General features: G+C 41.0%; 2 protein-coding genes across 5 annotated transcripts in view; one reads left to right on the top strand and one right to left on the bottom strand.

The window, feature by feature from the left end:
• rab15 (RAB15, member RAS oncogene family) overlaps window positions 1-18,153 on the bottom strand; it is a 224,357-nt gene extending 206,204 nt beyond the window's left edge. Inside the window, exons 1-2 of one of the 2 annotated variants that reach the window (XM_069917397.1) lie at window positions 17,757-18,153; window positions 6,427-6,520 (exon numbers count right to left, since the gene is read on the bottom strand). In XM_069917397.1, the coding sequence (XP_069773498.1) occupies window positions 6,427-6,471 (45 nt within the window). In that variant the 5' untranslated portion in view covers window positions 6,472-6,520; window positions 17,757-18,153. Of the gene's footprint in view, window positions 1-6,426; window positions 6,521-6,709; window positions 6,917-17,756 lie in introns of those variants that run through there. The other variant, XM_069917398.1, reaches the window with a different exon arrangement.
• fntb (farnesyltransferase, CAAX box, subunit beta) overlaps window positions 17,917-23,275 on the top strand; it is a 106,038-nt gene continuing 100,679 nt past the window's right edge. Inside the window, exon 1 of one of the 3 annotated variants that reach the window (XM_069917391.1) lies at window positions 17,917-18,146. In XM_069917391.1, the coding sequence (XP_069773492.1) occupies window positions 18,048-18,146 (99 nt within the window). In that variant the 5' untranslated portion in view covers window positions 17,917-18,047. The remainder of the gene's footprint in view (window positions 18,147-23,275) is intronic. The other 2 variants (XM_069917390.1, XM_069917392.1) reach the window with 2 other exon arrangements.

Here is a 23,275-nt window from a genome sequence, read left to right as displayed (position 1 = left end):
TAAATAAAATCCAAAATAAATTGGATAGTGGGGAATGATAAGAATTAAAACTGTGGAGACTGGTTATGGAGGAGGTACAGAACAGAATAGGGAAAATGGAAGACGCGACAGACGCGCCACCCCAAAACAGACTTATTAGAAAACTTTAGTGGAAGAAATAATATTAAAATTGTTGGCCTTACAGAAGGTGATGATCTGATAAGATTTTTTCACTGTTGGATTCTGGAGTGCTTGGGAGCAGATAAATTTGTAGATGTTATTGAGATGGATAGGGCACATAGAGCTTTGAGACCTCAGTTACTGCCAGATCAAGAAACCACATCTATATTGATAAAATGTCTTTGTTATCAAGAAAGAGACAGAGTATAGGAATAGCAGCACAAGGAGCTAGAGTGAGAAAAAGGTGCATTGGAGCTACAAGATATTTTTTCCATCCTGACAAGTTTGGAATTGTTGAATAGAAAAAAAAAATCTAATACGGTGAAGCATGTCTTGTGGCAAAAATGTTACAGATTTGTCCTGCATCAACCTGCCACTTTGAAGATTTTCTTGTAAGGAGAGCAGAACAACTTCTTTACAGATTATGCTCGAGCAGAAGAATTTGTGAACACACTGCTGGTTTATCAACAGGCAGGAATATGAAAATGTTTTGATTAAAAGAGTGGGTTTTCCCTTTTCTTTAAATGAAAGAAGGCTTTACATAATGGTAAACATCTGGGGGATTCGAAGTGATATGGACTGACTGCTATCAAGTCATGTGTGTAATTGTGGCAGATGCCGCAACCTGTAAAATGTGTATTGTTTAAGCAACATTAATGGTTTTTTTTTGTTATATTTATTTTTATATTTTAGAATTCTATAAAGGTTGTAAGTTGACTTTCTGTGATTCTTTCTTCTTTTTCTTACCTGGATTGCCGAGGAGGTCATGCCTTAACATGGTAGACACAAATGTTCTAATTGTTGAGGAGATGTGAGGAGAGAGGTGAAGAGGAAGTATCGATTGACATGGATTAAATTTTACACCAATGAATTGCACACTGAATTTTTAAAGTTTTAATGTTAATGGGATAAATGAAATGGTGAAGAGAAAAAGGATATTAGCACATATTAAGAAAATGAGAGTAGATATAGTTTTTTTGCAAGAGACTTATCTAATCAAAAAAGAGCATCAGAAATTAAAAGAGATTGGGTGGGGTATGTTATAGCTTCTTCATTTAATTCAAAAGCACTTGGTAAGTTTGTAACGTATCATACTTCGTTTTTTTTCTCTGTCAATTATCTTTTTATCTTCTCCTTTCATTAAATCTTGCTCTAAATTTACTATATCTTTTTATAATTTTCCTATTTCTTGGTAAGTTGTATAACTTATTATTTGCCCTCTAATAAAGGCTTTCATTACATCCCATAATATAAATTTGTTACTGAATTTGTATTCAAATCAAAATATATTTTAATTTGTTGTTCTATAAATTGTCTAAAATCTTGTCTTTTTAGCAAGATGAGATTAAGTCTCCATCTATATCCTTTATTAGGAGTATCCTCCAGAGTAATTGTTAGCTGTAGGGGTGAGTTATCTGATAACAATCTTGCTTTATACTCAACATCTTGGACTCTCCCTTGTATTTGGGCAGAAAGTAAAAACATATCAATCCTGGAGTAAGTCTTATGTCTGTTTGAATAATATGAGTAATCTCTATCTATTGGGTGTTGTTTTCTCCATAAATTTATAATCTTCAGATCTTGCATGGAACTTAATGTAAATTTAGCTGCTTTACTTTTTTTTTGTATATTTACTGTTTTATCTAATAACGGATCCAAGCTAAAAGTAAAATTTCCACCCAATAAGGTATGTCCTTGTGTATCTGCTAATTGTAAAAAAAAATCCTGCATAATTTTCTGATCATCCTCATTAGGTGCCTATACATTGAATAAATTCCAGGATTCCGAGTAGATCTGCATACTATCATTACATACCTCCCAGCCAGGTCAGTAACTACTTTTAAAAATTTTAATAGGCAAATTTTTATTAATTAAGATAGCCACCCCAACCCTTTGAGTTGTAAGATGACATTACCACATGACCCACCCAATCTCTTCAATTTATGATGCTCTTCTTCGGTTAGATGAGTTTCCTGTACAAATGCAATATCTATTTTTTACTTTTTTAAGTGATCTCAATAACTTTTTCCCTTGATGTGGTTATGTATTCCATTAATATTAATAGTTGTAAATTTTAGCATATTAATTCCATTAGCCCGTGTTTTTTGGAATTGTCGAATAGAAAAAAAAATCTAATACGGTGAAGCATGTCTTGTGGCAAAAATGTTACAGATTTGTCCTGCATCAACCTGCCACTTTGAAGATTTTCTTGTAAGGAGAGCACCCTCTCAGACCCTCCAACTCCTTTTCTCCCATCACATTTCAAAATTTAACATATCTTTCTATAGATGTTGACACAAACACCCTGAAAGTTTAAAAACCAAAAAAGAGTAAGAAACTGTAAAAAAGAAAACAGAGAGAAACCCCCCTTGTTGAGTTGCCCTTGCTGACCTGTGGTATAACACCCTTAACATTATGATCTGTGGTATAAACTGCAATTATCAACTGATTTCGTACCAGACTATCCATCCCCAGACGCAGCCCTCTCCCAGAGAATTTTTAGCATATTTTCTAAACACTTAAACAAAGTTCTCATATAAACCAACTATTAATCAACCGGTTAGCCTCCAAACATATTTACATATATATTTTCTTTAACTGTCTCTTAGTTCTGCTGATCGATCTCTTCCTTGTTTTTCCTTTTTTTTAAAAAATATATATAAAATATAACGTTCATGCTTTGTTTATTGTTATATATGTTACTTATTATCTGTACTTTGAACGAATAAATAAAGCTTAAAAAAAAGAATCGCTCTCTTCCTTATTGAATATTTGTCAGTTGTTCAACAAAGTCTCTAGCTTTTCTTGGGTCACCAATCTGTTTTGTCCTCCCGGGATGAATATTTTTAACACTGCTGGGTGTCGCAAGACAAATTTATAACCTTTTTTCCATAATGGGTCTTTTATTGGGTTAAAATTCAAAACTTGTATTCAGATAGAAAGATATCTTATTCCCATTATGTTCCAATGGACCTTTAATTTCTTTTGTTCTTCTGGCCGCCAGCCCTAATATTTTTTCCCTTGTCAGATACCTTAATAACTTGACCAAGATGGAACATACGTGATCTTTGCTGCGTCTACAGCTTTGGTACCAAAGCCTGTGAGCTCTTTCAATTTCTATTTCTTCCTCGAGTTCTTCCATCTCAAGAACTTGTGGAATTTATTGTTTTAGAAGTCCTTTTATGTCCATACCTTCCACACCTTCTTTCAGGCCCACTATTTTAATATTATTACGCCTACTAAAATTTTCAAGAATGTAAATTTTCTAGGCCAATAAATCTTGTCTTTGTGACCTCGTTATTCCTTTCTTGTGTTTTTAACCTTTAAGACAGTCATGTCCATTTTCACAACTTTCACTCTCTCTTCTCCATCTTCACATTGGTTTTTCATATTCCTTATTACATTTTCCATACGATGAATTTTAATATCTGCTTCTAGCACACATTCTCTATTAACTCTGATTTCTGAAGTTAATGTTTCTACCATCACTCTCATCTGATTCTCAAAGTACTTTATGCCTACTGTTTGTTTTTGGCTTTTACCTTTAATTTTCTTCTGTATCTTCTTTGTCACTTCCAAGTCTTCTAACTCTTGCTCCGTATCCTCACTTGATGTAGAGTCTGTTTCCAAGGCCGCTTATCCTACTTTGCTTGTCATTGGGTTTACAGGAGCTCGATGCTGATGACTGTTCTCTGGAATGTGTTCTGTGCATGTGTGAGGAGTCGTGCATGCGCATTAGCGTTCCCTTTTCTTTTTCAGTCAGCCATCACTGGAGCCCGCCCTGCGCCCCCTTGCCCCGACATAGCTCACCTGCCGGCTTCGCAGATCGGGATGCATTACCCAGAAGAGCTCTTGGTTCCAGCGTGAAGGTAAAGCCTTCTTTTTTATTTTCTGGCGATTTCTTCGGTTCTTATTTGCTGTTTGTTGTGACTCTTTCCTTCTTTGGGCCCATTTTCTTTCTTTCAGTGTTTATGTACTGTTTCCTGTTTTGTTTTGTTACAACATTGTTTTTTTTCCCCACTTTTTAAGTTTTTCTCTGGGGAGCATTGGTTTCACCCAACCAGTCACTACTCCATCATGTTACCAACCCCCATCCCTGATTTGGGAGCATATTTCAGGCTTTTTGATGGAAGGTTAATGATGATGAAGCTTAGGTGACTCAGCCAACTATGGAAGACCACGGTTAGCACAACGCCTTTACAGGACCAGAATTCAAACCCGCACTGTCTGTAAGGAGTTTGTACGTTCCCTCTGTGTCTGTGTGGGCTTTCCCTGGAAGCTCCTGTTTGCTTCCACCATTCAAAACATTCTGGGGGTTGTAGCTTAATTGGGTGTAAATTGGGCGGCATAGACTTGTGGGTTACGATGTGTACTGGAGGATTAAAACCATGTACCCAGATGCTTTTTGCTTATGTGGAACTGACGACACTGGGTCCACACGCAGATCACCTTACTTTCAGAACTAGCAGATGTAATTAAACCCAACCATGGGGACTTATCTGAAGATACACTTTGAAATGGAATTCCACTGTGAGGCCCAGGGAAAGCAGTTGTCAAATGCAACACTCTGAAATTGACGAATTGGTCACAACCTGTCTTGCTCGAGAAGTTTTAATAAGTCTTTGTATCTACGAAATAAACCAGGAAATCGCAACATCCTGGTTCCATAATAATTAGTCTTCTAAATTGTAGAATATAATGTTCAGTTTTGATTTTGACTGACAAATATTAGAAGGAGTCGGCGCATGATTAATTGTTTTTGGGGTATATAAGCCTGTGGTCCTGCTGCTGAAGTTTAGACTCTCCGAGGGGTGGGAACACCCCTTGTCTAGAAGGAAGAACAGCCAGAGTCCAAGCAACATCCCGGTCGGGGGAGGTGGAGAAGCTGCTACCAGCGCCCTGACAACCTACTACAAGTGTGCAGTCGTTGCCTCACTTCGACAGTTGGGACCAGTCCAAGCGTTGATAAGTATAGTTGGGAAGGGCTTGCATATTGTAGTGTGAAATCAGCTTTTGAATTAGTAATAAACATTTGTATAAACTGAACTGCTCTCGGTGTGTGTGTCTATTTTCTTTCGGTAGCTCAAACACTGTGACCAATCTAAAAGTTTACCCAAGACACGGTGCTATATGTCTAAATGTTAAAAAAGCTTAGAGATTTCATCAGATCACAGGTTACTGAAGTAGTGGCTATGAATTTTCTTATGAATGTTAAAATTAATCCCTGTTATTGGAAACTTCAGCTCATGTTAATATCCTCACCTATGAGTGAGAAAAGGTTCAATTCCCCTCCAAGGACCTGAGCACAGTCAGTAATTCCAGATACATACAGGAGAGGGCAAATGTTGGAATCGAAAGCTAAACACGAAGGAACTCAGTGGGTCAAGCAGCATCCATGGAAGAAAGAGAGTGGTTTTGAGCAGAATTCCCCCATCAAGACTGATTAAATGTAGTAGAGAAGCCAGTGTACAGAGGCCAGGGTGGGATGGGTGTGACAGGAGCCTCATGTGGGGTTGGTTGAAGCAGTTAGAGGTGAAACATGACAGAGACAGTAGGTAGGCAGGTTCCGGGCACAGGGAGAGAGAGCCAATAATTCCAGAATTAAACTGAGGGAGTGCTATGGTGCCAAATGTGTACCCTTTCAGTCAGACATTAAACTTGCCTTTGTATTGTCATGGTCGATATCCCTCAATCAAAAACAAATTATTCTGTCATTATTATATTCCAAGGGGAAGTAATTCTTGGATCAAATCCATTATGCGTCACTATGTCAAAATGGGGGAGGGGCTGGGAATACAAAGAAAATATCCTTTTTTTTCCAACTGCTAGGTTGACCAATGTATTCTTGTTCAGATTGACCACAAAAATCTGTACTGTTTCAAGTGCCTCGTGTTTTATTCTGGAGAGTGAAAACGTTAGTTAAATCCAGATTCTCCATTTATTGTTTACACACTGAAATGTGACCAACCACAGATTACAAAACAGAAAACCATGCAAGCTAACAACATGAGCATGTACAATTTAGATACATGATATGGACTTAATTTTGCTCTCTCTCTCTCTCTCTCTCTCTGAGAGGGAGAATCCAGAGTTGCTGCGGAGATCAGCTACTTAAGTGGAAGAAGAAAGCAAAATAAGGAACGTGGGGGTGTTGAAACGAACACAAAAGATTGAAGTGAAATGATAAATAACAAAAGGTATATTTGTCAGAAATTCAACCTCAGGGAAAATACATATCATGCACTGAAATTCAATTATTTTCATTACCTGCACCTTCAAGGGCATAACCTTCTGCCACACAGCTTCCTTCATTAAACCCAGCTCATATGGGCACCAGAGCTTAACTGCATGCTTGTACAGACTGGAAAACAACAAGACACAAGAACCTACTTGTTTAATGCAGTAATTGTTCTAACTAAATAAGTTATGCATGCACAAGTTGCTGGTAAGGCCAGTGTTTATTGCTTCTCCACAAAAAGTGAATGAATAAATAGCATGCTGACAAATTTAAGTATGGTTATATGTAGCTCCAAGTAGAGCTTCTACCCACCTGCAATATGAAAATTAGAACTGAATGTCTCGAGAACCAATTCTTGGCAAGTTATGGAGTCTTGATAAGCTTCACATGAGAAGTATTTCCTTGTGGAACCATGATTCATTTGTCATGACCTAGTCCCGCACAACAGCATGGTTAAGGAACAATGGGGTCCAGCCCAATTGTGGACCCTCCTTTGACGGCAAAACTTTTAAAATAAATTATTCATTTAAAGTTTATCATTCTAGATAACCTCATGCAGTGGCAAACAAGGCACAAAAAAAATTTGCAAAATCAAAAGATTTAAACAAGCCAAGCCAACATTGACATTGAACCTCATTTATCTCTGATCAACTTAGTTTCCAAAATAGTCTGGTTATCATATTGATTTGGGACATTGCTCTGTACAATTTGGATCTCATTCATTGTACATTCCAACTGAAAGCTGAAGCTGTAGATAACAGAATAAACAGGATGGTGAAAACTAGAGAGCAGAATTAAAAGATCTGTTTTGTGAGAGGGTAAGACTTCTCCCAACATTAGTGTGAAAAATGTGACATGGTGTTGCTGTCACACACATATCTAGGGACCTGGGTTTTATTCTAGCTGGTGCTGTCTCTGTACCCTCTTATATCTCAAAAGATTTGCTGGTAGGTCAAATGGCCAATGCAAATTATTTCCATAATTTAGGTAAGTGGCAAATGAATCAATGAGAAATTGATGGGCAGTTGAGAGAGAGAAATTGTTGCAGGGCTTCGCAGTAATGAGGAGGAATGGGAGTTGGCACTGGCTCAATACACCAGATGGCCTCCTTATGCATTGTGAGAAATGAGGCAAGACGTTCACTTTGCATAAAATGACAAACCCAGTAAAAACCAATTTAATTTGGAATGAATTTTATGTACTATATTTATCTTTCCCCAGCTTTCCAATCAAGAATGCTTTTGAATAAAATATTTCTGTTCAGGTCAAATGAGGACAACACCCAATTTCCCTTGGGTAGCCAATAACTCTATGATCATCATTTCTCGCCTCGTAAATCTGCTCCCTTTTGCCTTCATTCAAGGCAGCATATCGTGCCAATGTGAACAGTTGCATACTTCGACTGTTAATGTATCTTGCAGCATTTATGGTCAGCTTCCCCAGCTCGTATGATAGAGATCCTGCTCCTGTCTGTTCTGTGACAGGTGCAGGGTTGCACGTCATTTCCACCCCCTTGCCCCTGCCAGTAAATTAAGTTAGTCCAAGATGATGTTCACTGTATGTTCACTGTTCCAGCTCAGTTGCTCGCTTTCCACTGAATGTTGACCTCTTGAGATGGCTTTCACTTGCAGGAGAAATGGATGTCATCACTTTGGATCCAACATCCTGCAACACACACTGGAGTTTATATAATTCCTCTATAAAATCATGACCTTGCTCCAAGCAGAATTCCACAGACAATCTGATTGCAGACATCAATTCATCTGTACAACCAAAGCATCAAACGCATTATCATCCTTTTGCCTGCGCTCATCAGTGAATATGCTGGAAACTCTTTGTCTCCTGGTATGGCGAAGAGCTTTGGATTTCCCTGCTTTGATATTAGAACTATCCCCATACACAATCAACACTTTGTCTATGCACAAACCACCCTCCCATGGAACCGGCAGATTTTTTTCCCTCCTTTTCCAAATCAGGATTTGGGACTGAAGATTTTAATTCACGTCAGGCCAACAGTCAGAAAACCACGATATCTGAGATTCCACATCAAGAAAGAAAGAGGCACTATATTATTAGCAGTACACAGAAGTGCTGGGGAAGCACCGCAGGTTACGCAGCATCCACGTGAAGTGAAAGAAATCGTGGAAATACAGGTAAACATTTGAATAAAAAAGTGAGGGGACGAGGGGAGGAGGGGGGAAGGGGGAGGAGCACAGGTAGGAGGTGGATACAGTTGGAAGGTAGAAGCTGAGAAGTGGTGGGGAAGAGGGCAAAGAAAGGTTGCTCTCTGATAGGAGAGAGAAGGGAAGGGGCGGGGTAGCTGGAAGAAAGGAGACAGAGGGGTAGGAATAGAGAGACACCAGGGGAAGGTATTAATGGAAATTGGAGGTCAATATTGATGCTGTCTGGTTGGAGGTGGCCAAGATGGAATACAAAGTATTGTTCCTCCAATTTGTGGGTGAACTCAACTTGGGAGTACATGAGGCTATGGACAGACATGTCAGTGTGGCAATTGTGTGTGTAATTAAAATGGATGACTATTGGAAGGTTCTTGCAGTTCAATGTGGAGGAGGCTGCATCTGGAATTCTGGATGCAGTAAATGACCCAGATTAATAGTGTTCCCTTGAGTTCCTTTAAAGGGCAAATAAAGAAAAAAAATTCAGATTTATTGTCAGAGTCGTCACATACGACCCTGAGATTCTTTTTTCCTGCTAGTGTGGTGGCAGAATTACTAATTGGTAGTGCCAAAAAATGTACACATGGTAAACAAATAAAGAACTGTAAACAGATAACAAATGTAAACAGACTGTGCAATACAGAGAAAACCAAAAAAATAAAAAAATGCACAAGTAAGAGTCCTTAAATGAGTCTCTGATTGAGTGAGTTGTTGAGAAGTCTGATGGTGGAGGGGTAGCAGCTGTTCCTGAACTGGGTGGTGCGAGTCTTGTGGCACCAACACCTCTTTCCTGATGACAGCAGCGAGAATAGAGGGTGTGATGTGAGGTGAGGGTCTATGACGGCAGCGTTCCCTGTAGATGTACTCAATAGTGGGGAGGGTTTTGCCTGTGATGTTCTGGGCTGTTTCTACTATCTTTTGGAGGGCTTTATGTTCAGGGGTATTGGTGTCCCCATTCCAGATCGTGATCCAGCAGGTCAGCACACTTTCCACCACATCTGTCGAAATTTATCAGGGTTTCTGTTGTCATACCAAATCTCCGCAAGCTCCTGAGGAAGTAGAGGTGCTGACATTGCTTTCCTCTTGATGCCATTGGTATGTTTGGTCCAGGAAAGATCCTCTGAGATAGTGACTCCCAAGAACTTAAATTTGCTCACCCTCTCTACCTCTGATCCCTCAATGATCACTGGATTGTATTATCATCTGTACGTTTTTGTGAACATAACACTAAACGGAATCTTGAAATCTCTCAGAGTGACAGTATTTATCCTTCTCCCATTACCACTGAGCAGCTGAATTTACTAACCCGCTGTGTGTACCAGAGTGTCATGGCTGTGCTCTGAAAATATCGATAAGTCTCAAAATTGGGCATAATTTTATTATCAAAATTGGATCTGAACATTCAAAAGAATTTAGATTCGGAAGCATAACAAGTTATGAAATTCAGTGTTTTGTAGCAGTATCATACATATTATAACAAGCTTATGATAGATTTAAAAAATTCACCATTTAGACAAGTTAAAAGGAAAAGGAGCTGCAGCCATGCTGTTAATGAGGGATGAGACAGCAAGTAATGGGAATTATCTTGATTCAGGAAATCATGTTGAAGAATTAGAATCAATTTGACAGGAGCTAAGAAAAACTAAGGGCACTGAATATCAGTGGGAGTCATTAAGAGGCGGCCAAATAATATTAGCGATATTGAATATGGCATTATTCAGTAAGTGAGCACTTTAATGTCGTTGCAAAAATTTAAAAAAAAGCCACAATGACCTTAAAAAAACGCAATGGTTGGTGCATGTAACATGAATCATGGGGAATTTAAATTGCAAGTAAAATTAATGTCAAGGTGGAAGATGAAAACTTGAAATGGATACAGGATTATTTTCTAGATCAATACCTTTAGAGATCAATTTGTGAAAATGGTATTTTAGATCCAGTTTGCGCAATAATCTTGTTACCATATAACCATTGACAGAGCGGAAACAGGCCATGTCAGCCTTTCGAGTCCGCACCGGTTCACTAGAACAAATCCACTAGCTCAATCCTCCCACTCTCCGCCAATATTCCTCCAACCCCCTCACCTCCATGCACACATCCAACCTTCTCTTGAATGACAGAAGGGACCCTGCTGCAACTATCTTATTCGGAAGAACATTCCATTCTGCCACCACACTCTGAGTGAAGAAGCATCCTCTAATATTTCTCAACAGAATCATTTGGGAAAAGTGACCTTAACATGACATATTGAAATTGAAAATAGGATAGTTCTAGCCAATAACTAAGTCTTAAATCTAAAACAAAAGTATGTTTGTGAGTACAAGGGATGAGTTAATATAGTTACTTGGGAATCAACACAAAAGATATAACGGTGAACAGATAGTGGATAGTCTGAAAGAAAGAAAGGAGTGCATGCAGGGAGGAAAAGTCATTCATTTATTGCTGTTGAGAGAAGCTAAAGAGAGTGTTAAATCAAATAGAGTTAAATGAAAGAAAAAAACTGTTAAAGTTGCCAGAAAAGGCAAGAATCCCGAGGATTATGAACATGTTAGAATTCTTCAAATAAGGACCAAGCAATGAACAAAGAAAGAGAAAATTGAAAATTATTCTCCCTAAAATTAAAAAAAACAAATTGGCTTGCAAGAGCTACTGCAGGCATGCAAAAAAGAAACAAAGATCAGCAAGGACAAATGTGAACAGAGACTGGAGAATATTAACGGAGAATAAGGAAGCAAAGAAATTAAACAAATACTCTACTTTGTTTGTAGCTTCACAGAAGACACAAAACAAAATCGCCAAAAATTATTAGAGAACCATGCATCCAGAGAGAACGCGGCGAGAAAGGATTGGCGAGTGAAGTTGATGACTGTAAGTTGATAAATTGGTGGAGGCCAACAATCTATATCACAGAATTTTCAAAGATGCTGTTAGGGAGCCAGTAAATGTATTTTGTCATCACCTTTTAAGAATCTGAAACTGCTCTGGCAGATTGGAAGACAGCAAATATAATCCCACTCTTAAAGGAGAGAGAGTTAACAGAGAGTGAACATCTACAGTAGGGTAAATATGGATTCTAAAATAAAGAATTAACAGAAGACCTCCAAGGTGAAACTAGAATGGAGCATTATATAAAGAAAATGATGTTTGACCCCTCTGTTGGAGTTCTTCAAGGATTAATCAAGTGCGTGACACGGTGGCAATTAGTGGATTTATAAAACATCTTCTGAAAATCTAAAGGTCATATACTTGAGATTGGTCCACAAAATTAGAGCACATGCATTTGAAGAATTGAAAATCAGTTAATGAACAGAATATGAAAAGTAGGAAGAAACAGCTCTTTCTCAGCCTGGCAGGAAGTAAGGATCACAATACCACAGGGATTGTTTTGGCTCCAACTCTTCATAATCTACATCAATAATTTGACCGAGCAGACCATCTGTCAAGTTTCTTAATGATAATGAAATGGGCAGAGTCAAGAGTAGAACCATACAACACAACAGAAACAGGCCCTTCAGCCCATCTAGTCCATGCAAACAATTACTCTGCTTAGTCCCAATGACCTACTCCTGGACCATAGCCCTCCCATCCACGTACCTATCCAAATTTTTCTTCAGTATCAAAATTGAGCCTGAATTCACCATTTCAGCTGGGAATTCATTCCATACTCTCAACTGCGTGAAAAAAAATCTCCCTCATGTTCCCTTTAAACATTTCACCTTCCACCCATGACCTCTAGGTTTTGTCTCTCCTAACAGTGGAAACAAAACTTCCTTGCAGTTACTCTCACTCTATACCTCTCATAATTTTATATACTGTACCTCTATCAAATCTCCCCCTATTCTCTGACGCTCCAGGGAATGAAATCCTAACCTGTTTAACGTTTCCCTGTATCTCAGCTCCTCAAGTCCTGGCCATATCCTTGTAAATCTTTTCTGCATTTTTTAACATCTTATTGATATCTTTCCCATAGTTCAGTGACCAAAATTGCCCACAATACTCCAGATTTGGCCTCACCAGTATCTTATACAACTTCACCAGAAAATCTCAACTCCCAAACAATAGTTTGATTTATGAAGCTCAAGGTGCCTGAAGCTCTCTTTGTCACCTTATCTACCTGTAATGCCACTTTTTATGTAGAGAGGAAGATGCTTGATTGAAATATGGATAAGGTGTGAATGGGCAAGAATTTAGAAGATAGAATATAATGGAGTGAAATATGTAGTCAGGCTTTGATGCATAAAACAGAAAAAGAACTTTAAAAAAAAAATGGTGAGACATTGGGAAATTATGATGCTTAGTCTAAAGGGACATAATCCAAGCACACAAGTTCACTGATTGTGAACCTAAAGGTGCAAAAAAATAATTTTGAGAGAATTCGAGTGCAGTGATAAAAATGGCTTTCTGGTATATTATGAGCAGTTTTGGTCTCCTAACCAAAAAAAAAGGAATACATTTTCGAAGAGGTAACGAGAAATATTTTCAAACTTGTTCCTTGTTATTTTCTGATTCAGCACTGAGGTTTTCATGAGAGGGAGATAGCGACTAATCCAAATTAAAGCAGAAGTACTTTTCTTTGATTACATATAGGTTAGAGAAAAACTACTCATTACAAGTTTCAATATCATACAGAAAGAAAACACTTAAGTGACTGATGAACCACTGAAGCAATAACGGGAACTCCAAGGTAGGCAACCATTTAAAATTTAATTTAATTTAGACATAACGCACGATAACAGGCCCTTTTGGCCCATTAGCCTGTGCCGCCCAATTACAGCCAATTGACCTACACCCCAGTACGTTTTGAACAGTGGGAGGAAACTGGAGCCCCTGGGAAAACCCTTGTGTTCGTGGGGAGAAAGTACAAACTCCTTACAGACAGTGCAGGATTCGAACTTCGGTCCCGATCACTGGTGCTGTAACAATGCTGCCCTAACCGCTACACCAACTGTGCCGCCCTCTCTGCCTTCATTTTCTATTGTCAGCCTGATTGTGGACTCTCTCCATCTCCAGCCTGATACCTGGCACTGGCTCACAAATATCAGCCCAGCAGCAAAGTTCCAACTATGCAATCAAATTACCTCTATTTTACACATAAAAGAGCCAGAGAAACTCAGCAAGTTGTGCACCATCTTCAGGAAGCAAAGGGCAACCAGCGTTTCAGGCTTGAGCCCTGCGTCGAAGTATGAGCCTGGTGTCTGATCTGCTGTTTCTCCAGCTCTTTTGTGTATTGCATTACAATTGCCCGTTTAACTATCTCTTTCTTATATCCTTTTTACTCCCATAAAATTTCTTTCTGATTTGTTCCACTTAATTATTAGACAAGGCTCTACTTCCCAATCTCCCCATTATATTAATCATAGAAACAAATCTAAAAGACAGATACTGCATTTATGCACAAAATAATTAGTTTCTTAGCCTCACCATGAGGTTCTACATGTTCTCAAAGCATTATGATTCTTAAATTGAACAACCATTTTGTATCCCACAACCGCCATTTATGTGCAATGAAATTAAATATAACTTTCAAATTCTCCCCTAACAGGAGTGCAACAAAGTCTCATCAGAGGAAACAAGCATTTTCACTCTTTGCCAGTTCTGACAAAGGTTCTTCAACTTAAAGATGTTTCTCTTCCCATGGGTGTTGTCTGGCAAACGGCGTGTTTCCAATAGTTCCCATTTTCACAATTATTGAAAAACTATTACAGCACCAGCGACCTGGGTTCAAAATATTCTCCCTGTGTCTGCGTGGGTTTCCTCCAATATTCCAAACAAATACGGGGTTAGTAGGTTAATTGGACTCATGGGTGTATTTGTGGCGCATGTTCATGGCCTGGAAGGACCTGTTACTGTGCTGTGTCTCTGAATTTAAAAAGCCAGATTTGCCCACCACAGCGTAAACAAACGAGATAGATCTGCTGGTTGAAATGTCACAAAAACAACCTTCCACAACATTAGCAAAACTAAAGAACTGATTGTGGACTTTAGGAGAGGGAAATCAGGAGATCACAAAACAGTTCTCATCGAGGGGTCAGCAGTGGAAATAGTTAAGAACTTCAAATTCCTGGGTGTCAACATCTCTGAAGATCTAGCCTGAAGCCTCCATGTTGATGCAATCATGAAGAAGGCTCACCAGCGGCTGTATTTCATTAGGAGTTTGAGTAGATTTGGTATGTCACCAAAGATTCTTTCAAATTTCTACAGAAATTTTGACTGGTTTGCCTCACTGTCTAGTATGGAGATGCCACTGCACAGGTCAGGAAAAGTCTACAGAGAATTGTGAACTCAGTCAACACCATCATAGCATCTATAAGGTGGTGTCTCAAGAAAGAAGCCTCATTTCTCAAGGACCCTCACTACCCAGGCCATGCCCTCTTCACATTGTTATCATCAGGAAGGAGGTACAGGACCTGAAGACAAATGCCCAGTGGCACAAAAACAACTTCTTCCCCTCTGCCATCAGATTCCTGAATGGACAATGAATCATAGACACTACCTCAATTTCTCTTCTTTTGCACTAATTTATTTATTTTTTTTACAAAATATAATTTATAACAATATTTGCAAGTTATGCTGGAACACAACAACACATATCCTGGTGTGTTTATGACCATGAATTCTGATTTCCAGCATCTCTAGATTTAGGCCTGTATTCCCCAATGTTCACAAGAATGAAAAGATATCACACTGAAACATGTCAGGTTTGTACAGGACTTAAATGCCCCCCCTCGCTCAGGGCCGAGAGGAGGAGACATTTTTTCACCATTGGCTGGCGAATCTCTGCAATTTTTCACCCCAGAGGGTTGTGGAAGTTCCATTATTGAACTCACTCAAAACAGTGTGCAATAGATTTCAAAATATTCTAGTGGTAATTCCCTGGACAAGACAAAGAAATTATGGAAGCAAGATTTTCAACTATTATTTTCTGATGCTACATGGGTTTCTAATTTGAAATTGGTAAATTCATGTTCTCTATGTGCCCGACACTCATTATTACAATTTAAAGAGGTACATCGAGCTTGCTTCTCTAAAGTTCAGTTGGCTAAATTCTATTCTAAGATGTAACACGATCTTGGGAAGGCGATGGTCCTCCATTCTGGAGACGTGACCCATCCAGCGCAGCTGGATCTTCAGCAGCGTGGACTCGATGCTGTCGACCTCTGCCATCTCGAGTACTTCGACGTTAGGGATGTAAGCGCTCCAATGGATGTTGAGGATGGAGCGGAGACAACGCTGATGGAAGCGTTCTAGGAGCCGTAGGTGGTGCCGGTAGAGGACCCATGATTCGGAGCCGAACAGGAGTGTGGGTATGACAATGGCTCTGTATACGCTTATCTTTGTGAGGTTTTTCAGTTGGTTGTTTTTCCAGACTCTTTTGTGTAGTCTTCCAAAGGCGCTATTTGCCTTGGCTAGTCTGTTGTCTATCTCATTGTCGATCCTTGCATCTGATGAAATGGTGCAGCCGAGATAGGTAAACTGGTTGACCGTTTTGAGTTTTGTGTGCCCGATGGAGATGTGGGGGGGCTGGTAGTCATGGTGGGAAGCTGGCTGATGGAGGACCTCAGTTTTCTTCAGGCTGACTTCCAGGCCAAACATTTTGGCAGTTTCCGCAAAACAGGACGTCAAGCGCTGAAGAGCTGGCTCTGAATGGGCAAGTAAAGCGGCATCATCTGCAAAGAGTAGTTCAGTTTTCTTCAGGCTGACTTCGTGTTATATGGCGAGCTCTCCACTGGCCACCGTGACAGAGGTGCACCAAAGAAAAGGTACAAGGACTGCCTAAAGAAATCTCTTGGTGCCTGCCACATTGACCACCGCCAGTGGGCTGATAACGCCTCAAACCGTGCATCTTGGCGCCTCACAGTTTGGCGGGCAGCAACCTCCTTTGAAGAAGACCACAGAGCCCACCTCACTTACAAAAGGCAAAGGAGGAAAAACCCAACACCCAACCCCAACCAACCAATTTTCCCCTGCAACCGCTGCAATCGTGTCTGCCTGTCCCGCATCGGACTTGTCAGCCACAAACGAGCCTGCAGCTGACGTGGACTTTTTACCCCCTCCATAAATCTTCGTCCGCGAAGCCAAGCCAAAGATTCTAAGATGTAAGAAGGTACATATGTTTCATATGCTTTGGGCATGATCTTCTCTTTCCATCTATTGGGAAAGTATTTTTAATACGTTGTCTTTAGTTCTTAATATTAATTTTACTCCTAATTCTCTTCTTGCCCTGTTTGGAACGAGTAAGCCAACCAACTTGAATTTGTCTGATCTACAATCCCATGTAGTTGCCTTTGTTCTCCTTATCGCTAGAATAGCTATATTAGTGAGATGGAAAGATGCTATCTCTCTACTCATATTCATTAATCCTTTTTCACTGGCATCCCAGTTAAGGCTATGCAGTGTCCTAGGAATAGGGAGCCCTTTGTGCCGTTTGCACTGGGCCACCCTTAACTGGGACACAACTCATCCCCGGGGATTGGAGTCTTCTATCTTCAACTGGAAACGGGTGACTTTCCACTGGTTTTATCAGCACGTTGGTATCAGCAAACACCAGGGATATGAGTAGGGGTCGAGGTGGTTAATCCCCATCGTGAAATTACGTTGCTTGACGCTAGCGTGCTGACAGTTTTCTTTTTCCACTGGACCCTGTCCCAGTTAATTCCTGGGACAAGGCGCCAGTGGAAAAAAGGCCTTTGGCTATCAGATGTGATGGCATGCCTGACTTTTGGCAGGGATGGAAATATATGTTCTACTACTGAAATGAATTTTAACTTAAGTACAGTAGTGGAACATACATGTTCAACCAATAATATCACATTATGAGCAATTTTTACAGGTTTTGTCTTTTTCAATGTATCATAGGCTATTTGTAGCCATATGTAATAGTATATCTACTTTGTTGGATACTTATTCTCATCACCTTTTACTTACAAAACTTAGTAAAATATGGTAAAAAGATAATAAATTAAATATTAAGGACCTATGGGCCATGCAGGAAAAAATAGTCCTGAGAGGCAGTGAAAGTTGGAACAGAAGACTTGTTCTAGCTCCCACTTCTCATGCAAAATAAAAACACAAAACATTTGAAGTATTTTTGTGTAGTTTGTGCACATGACAGTAAATGGAATCATTTAAATGCACGTCAAGGGCCTTGATTACATCCAAGAAAAGAAATCCTCGGTTCTTACATGGGTTTTGGAATGGGCTCTGCATCATTTCGGCGGGAAAATGGTGCTGTCGTGGCGCCAACAGGGACAATCTTTTCCAAGGACTTCAGGAATTACGTTCTGGGTTACGCTAACTTGGAGCGAAAGGTTCGACCTCTTCCCCCTCAGCAGAGACGCGCAACGCGTCTGACGGAAGGTTTGTCCCGCTCAGCTTTCCGTCGCGGTTGCCGGTGACTGCAAGAACGATGCTGAGCGGAGCTTGAGTGGAACGGCGGCACTCCTGCTAGGCAGCTTTACACCCCCTCCGTCGCGATGGCGGAGAGAACCGCGCCGCTGAGGTTCTTCCGCGACGATCACTTCAAAGAAAAATTCAAGGATGAGAATGTGGTGACCGTAACTTCAGTGGACCAGGTGAGAAGATGTGCGTGCAGGGTTGGGCGTAGGCCGCGCCGCGTGTGCTGCCGGGAGATGTAGTTCGTCACCAGTCTCGCTGCCTTCGGTCAGCGGGATTTGACTGCATTTCCCAGAAGGCTCAGCGCCTCCACGCCTGTTCCCCCTCCTCTCAGTTCTCACTGAGTTGAAGCGCAACAGTTCTTATTTGGTTCGTGTTTGGGGGGCCTCCGTCCTTGTGTCGGTTCAGACCTAGGGAATAGCTTAAGACCCAGTGATCTTCGCAAGCTTTCGGCGCTCCGTGGATATACAGAGCCTCGCTCATGAAGTTTAGGTATTCATAACTAAGTGAGCCTTGAGGCTGCTTCTTATACATTGGGATTTCTCTGCCAGACACCCTTGATTAGGGGTGCTCAGCTACCTCATGCTGCAGGTGTTTTGCAGGACTTTTAACACCTCACTATTGATGAGCTCAGATTTATAATCCTGAAGTTCTTTTTCCTGTGCTTGAGACAAAATCACCACTTATTACTGGTGCAAAAAATTGTTCACGTGTTATCAAACAAATGAAACCACTCCAAAAGTGGGAGTCCTTCCATGAGTCCCTGATTGAGTTTGTTGTTGAGGGGTCTGATGGTGGAGGGGTAACATCTGTTTCTGAACCTGGTTCTTGTGGGACCTATACCTCTTTCTTGATGGTTGCAGCAAAAACAGCATATTGTGGATGGTATGGAGGATCCCTGATGATTGCTGCTGCCCTCTGACGGCAGCGATCCCCGTAGATGGTGGGGAGGGTTTTGCCTGTTATGTCCTGGGTCAAGTTTTCAGTCTTCCTCCTGAATGCAGATTCATCACCCCTTTTTATACAACCCACTAACGTGATGTTGTCAGTGAATTTCTAGATGGTGTTGTTGTCGTGTTGAGCCACACAGTCATAGGTGTAAAGCGAGTAGAGAAGGAGGCTAAGAATGTAGCCTTGTTGTGTTCCAGTATTGTTGGAAATTGTGGAGGAGATGTTCTTACCAATCCTCACTGATTGTGGTCTGGAGGTGAGGAAATCCAGGATCCAATTACACAGTGCGGTGTTGAGTTCCAGGTCTTGATGTTTGTTGATCAATTTTGAATTGATGATGTTGTTAAATGCCGAACTGTAGTCTATAAAAAGCATCCTGATCTATGCATCTTTGCTGTCCAGGTGTTCCAGGGCTTTGTGCTGAGGTAATGAGATGACAACTGCTGCTATGATAGGCAAATTGAAATGGATCCATGTTGCTGCCTAGACAGGAGCTGCTGTGCTTCTATGTCAGCCTTTCAAAACACTTCATCACCTTTGAGGTGAGGGCTACTGGTCGATAGTCATTTAGACAGATTACCACATTCTTCGTGGGCACTCGTACGATTGATGCCTGTTTGAAACAGATGTTGAAGATGTCCGTGAATACATTAGTAAGCTGGTCAGTACAGATTTTTGATACGTGGCTGGCAACTCCATCCAGACTGGATGCTTTGCTTGGATTCACTCACCTGAAGTCAGCCGACATGTCATCCTCGGATACGGACTGGGGAGGATTATCAGAGGACATGGGGGTGTGCGGTGGTGGTTCTTTTTTGTTCTTGTGGTCAAATCAGGTGTAGAAGGCATTGATTTCATCTGGGATGAAACTTTTCCATTTCCTACTTTAATGGATTTGGTTTTGTCATTTTGGCCTTGTCTCAGCTATCGGGTATCTTTCATTTTTTTCCATTTTCATCCGGAAATGCCATTTCACTCAGGAGGTGGCTTTTCATATGTGATTCCTGCTCCTTCTGTGGTGATCTGGATCTCCGGATTTAAGTGCCTGTGAGTGGCTCTTAGCAGGTTCTGAATTTCATTGTTCATCCAGGGCTTGTGGTTTGGCAAAACCTTGAACAATTTGGTGGGGACACACTTGTCCATTCACTCAGGAGGTGGCTTTTCATATGTGATTCCTGCTCCTTCTGTGGTGATCTGGATCTCCGGATTTAAGTGCCTGTGAGTGGCTCTTAGCAGGTTCTGGATTTCATTGTTCATCCAGGGCTTGTGGTTTGGCAAAACCTTGAACAATTTGGTGGGGACACACTTGTCCACAGCTGTTTTGATAAAGTCTGTGATAGCCCTGGTGTAATCATTCAGATCCTCAGCTGAGTCTTTGAACACTGCCCTATCCACTGACTCGAGGAAGTGCTGTAACCATTCTTTAACTTCCTACAACCACCTTCTAGCTGTCATGATCTCCAGAGCCTCTCCTTTTAGCCACTGTCTGGAGTAGAAGGAGCACAGCCTGATGATCCAACTTGCCAAAATGCGATCTCGGGAAAGAACGGTCGGCAGGTAGCAGTCAGTGTGGCGCCGTCATTTCCTCTGGAACCATTGTACACTTAGTAAGGTTCATTAAGCTGTTAACAAGGAGTTTAAGGCTGTGAATGCATTTAGACATGCCCCAATTCTTCTTGTTTTTTTTTACACATTTCCTCAGGTGCAGGTTAATCTCTGTAAGCCGCATTGTGTGCATTTTTTACCAAGTTAACTCAATGAAATTAAACACAAAATGCATGCATGTGTTTCCAAAATATAATCTAATGACATAACTTAGGGAGTCCAGTAACTCCAATCAGAAAACAAGAAATTCCAACCTGAAATGTTAACATACTTTTTCTTTCGATTCTGTTTGATCCACTAAGCATCTCCAACAGATTGTGTATTGTTCTAGATTCCAGTATCTGTAGCCTTGTGGGGGATTACTCTCTTCCCCCAACACTTAATCTTGCATTTCCTACTTCACCACCATCCAGAGGTGTAAACAACCTTTCCACATGAGGTAAAAATTCTCCTTCACCTCATCTCCTTTACATCAATGAGACCAAATAGACTTTGGGACCATTTTGCGAAATGTCCACATTTTGACAACAGTTCCCATCCTGAGCTTCTGGTTGCATGCCATTTCAGCTCCCTCCTCCCTCTCTCCCATTCTCATGCCAACATGTCTGTTTGGCCTTCTCCAATGCTAGAGTGAGGCCCAGTGTAAACTAGAGGAATAAAACCTCCTATTCCCACCCCCCTCCCCCTTTCTCACCTAGTCATCCACTCACTCTCATCTCCACTCCTATTTGATTCTTCCATCCCCAGCTGCCCATTGGTTTCTGTTCTCTCTCCCTTTTCCCTCCTCCCCCAATTCCTCTATTGTCATCTCTTCTCGTCAGATTTTGGCTGTCAGTTTGAATTTTCCTATTAATCTTCGAATCCCTGTGTGAGTCCTTGTATGACTCATCTTCCTCCATCTGACCCCTTTGGTTTTTTTTTGCCCCTCTCTCTTTGGCATTTGCTAATCCACTGCCTCTGTCATATTTCACCTCTATCTGGCTCAACAATTCCACATGGAGTCCCTGTTTCACATTTCCCATCCTGCGTTCTCTTTCCACGAGCTTCACTTCTACCTATTCTCAATCTTGTAAAAACATTTTGGTCAAATTGTTGACCATTCTTTTTCTCCCACTGATGCTGTTTGACCCACTGAGTTCGTTAAAGAGATTGTGTTTAGCTTCAGATTCCAGGATCTGCAGCCACATATGTGTCTATGTTTGTTTTTGCTTGGCTGTGATTTTGTTTGCAACAATATTTCAGAGTGATTGGAGAAAATAAACAAAGTGGAATCCTACATAGTGAAAATGGAGGTGATGAGGATCAGAAAACTCCAAAAATCTGGGGAGTTTGCCTTTCCCTTTCTGACTGATTAAATAAATTATTTGTTTTTTGGACGCGGGCATCAAGTGACAGTTGTCGTCTAGCGAGCAACGGAGACTTGGATTTGATACTCTGCAATTGGTGTGGTGAGGATACTCTGAATGCTTCAAAGAGTGAGGTAGTTTGTGATGGCTCCAAGATTTTAACTGGCTGTGAAACAGATCTGAATTGTCTATGCCTTAGAAAGTCTTGTCCCAAGTGTTTGCTGTCTTTTTCCATCTGGATGTTAGAGTTTTATGGTTTGTGACAAGTGATTAAATTAACTAGTTATTGCAGTGCATACTGCATCTATTATCTGCTGGAAAGAATAAAGCATGGTTGCAGCCCCTTTCACACTGCCGATTATATGTGGGTTGAACTGGGTAATTTACCAGGTCTGTACCTGGTAATTGCATGGTGTGAAATGTCCCAACCTGGCAGGGCAAGTTAAATTCAACTGAACCCTGACTCTTGGTGGAGGCAGGTGTAAGAGCCTGGCCGAGTTAACTCACTAATTGCCTTCTGGCGGTGTGAAAGCATTGGAGGTGGGGACCCCCCCCCCCACCCCTTAAAATGCCGAGTTGCCGATTAACTAGGTAAATCACGGTGCAGTGGGAAAGGTTCTTGAGTGAAGCAGGCTCGATAAGTTCACCTGCTTCCTAGGAGGGTTGGCAGTGTGAAAGGGAGTTTTCTCATATATGCATGGTAGCATTTATCCTTGGGTTACCATTGATAAGAAACTGATAGGGAATAATTAAAGTGCTGTATGAGTGGAAAGAAAAAGGTTGAGAACCACTGGCCTGGGTGATCAGTGTCTTTGAGGATAGAGGCTTCTGTTTTAAGATACTGCCTCTTATAGATGCTCTTATTGGAGTGAAGACCTAATGCCCATGATAACGTTAGCCGACTTCATAAATTTCTGTAGTTTTTTTCCAGTCATGTGCATTGGTACCTACATACTATTCTTCTTTGGCTTGGCTTCGCGGACGAAGATTTATGGAGGTGGTAAATGTCCACGTCAGCTGCAGGCTCGTTGGTGACTGACCAGTCCGATGCGGGACAGGCAGGCACGGTTGCAGCGGTTGCAAGGGAAAATTTGTTGGTTGGGGTTGGGTGTTGGGTTTTTCCTCCTTTGTCTTTTGTCAGTGAGGTAGGCTCCGCGGTCTTCTTTAAAGGAGGTTGCAGCCCGCCGAACTGTGAGGCGCCAAGATGAACGGTTGGAGGCGATATCAGCCCACTGGCGGTGGTCAATGTGGCAGGCACCAAGAGATTTCTTTAGGCAGTCCTTGTACCTTTTCTTTGGTGCACCTCTGTCACGGTGGCCAGTGGAGAGCTCGCCATATAACACGATCTTGGGAAGGCGATGGTCCTCCATTCTGGAGACGTGACCCACCCAGCGCAGCTGGATCTT

The sequence above is a fragment of the Narcine bancroftii genome, chromosome 2 (assembly GCF_036971445.1).
Source record: "Narcine bancroftii isolate sNarBan1 chromosome 2, sNarBan1.hap1, whole genome shotgun sequence".
NCBI classification, from domain to species: Eukaryota; Metazoa; Chordata; class Chondrichthyes; order Torpediniformes; family Narcinidae; genus Narcine; species Narcine bancroftii.
Note: the sequence above shows the minus strand (reverse complement) of the source record. Positions and strands in the feature narration are given on the sequence as shown.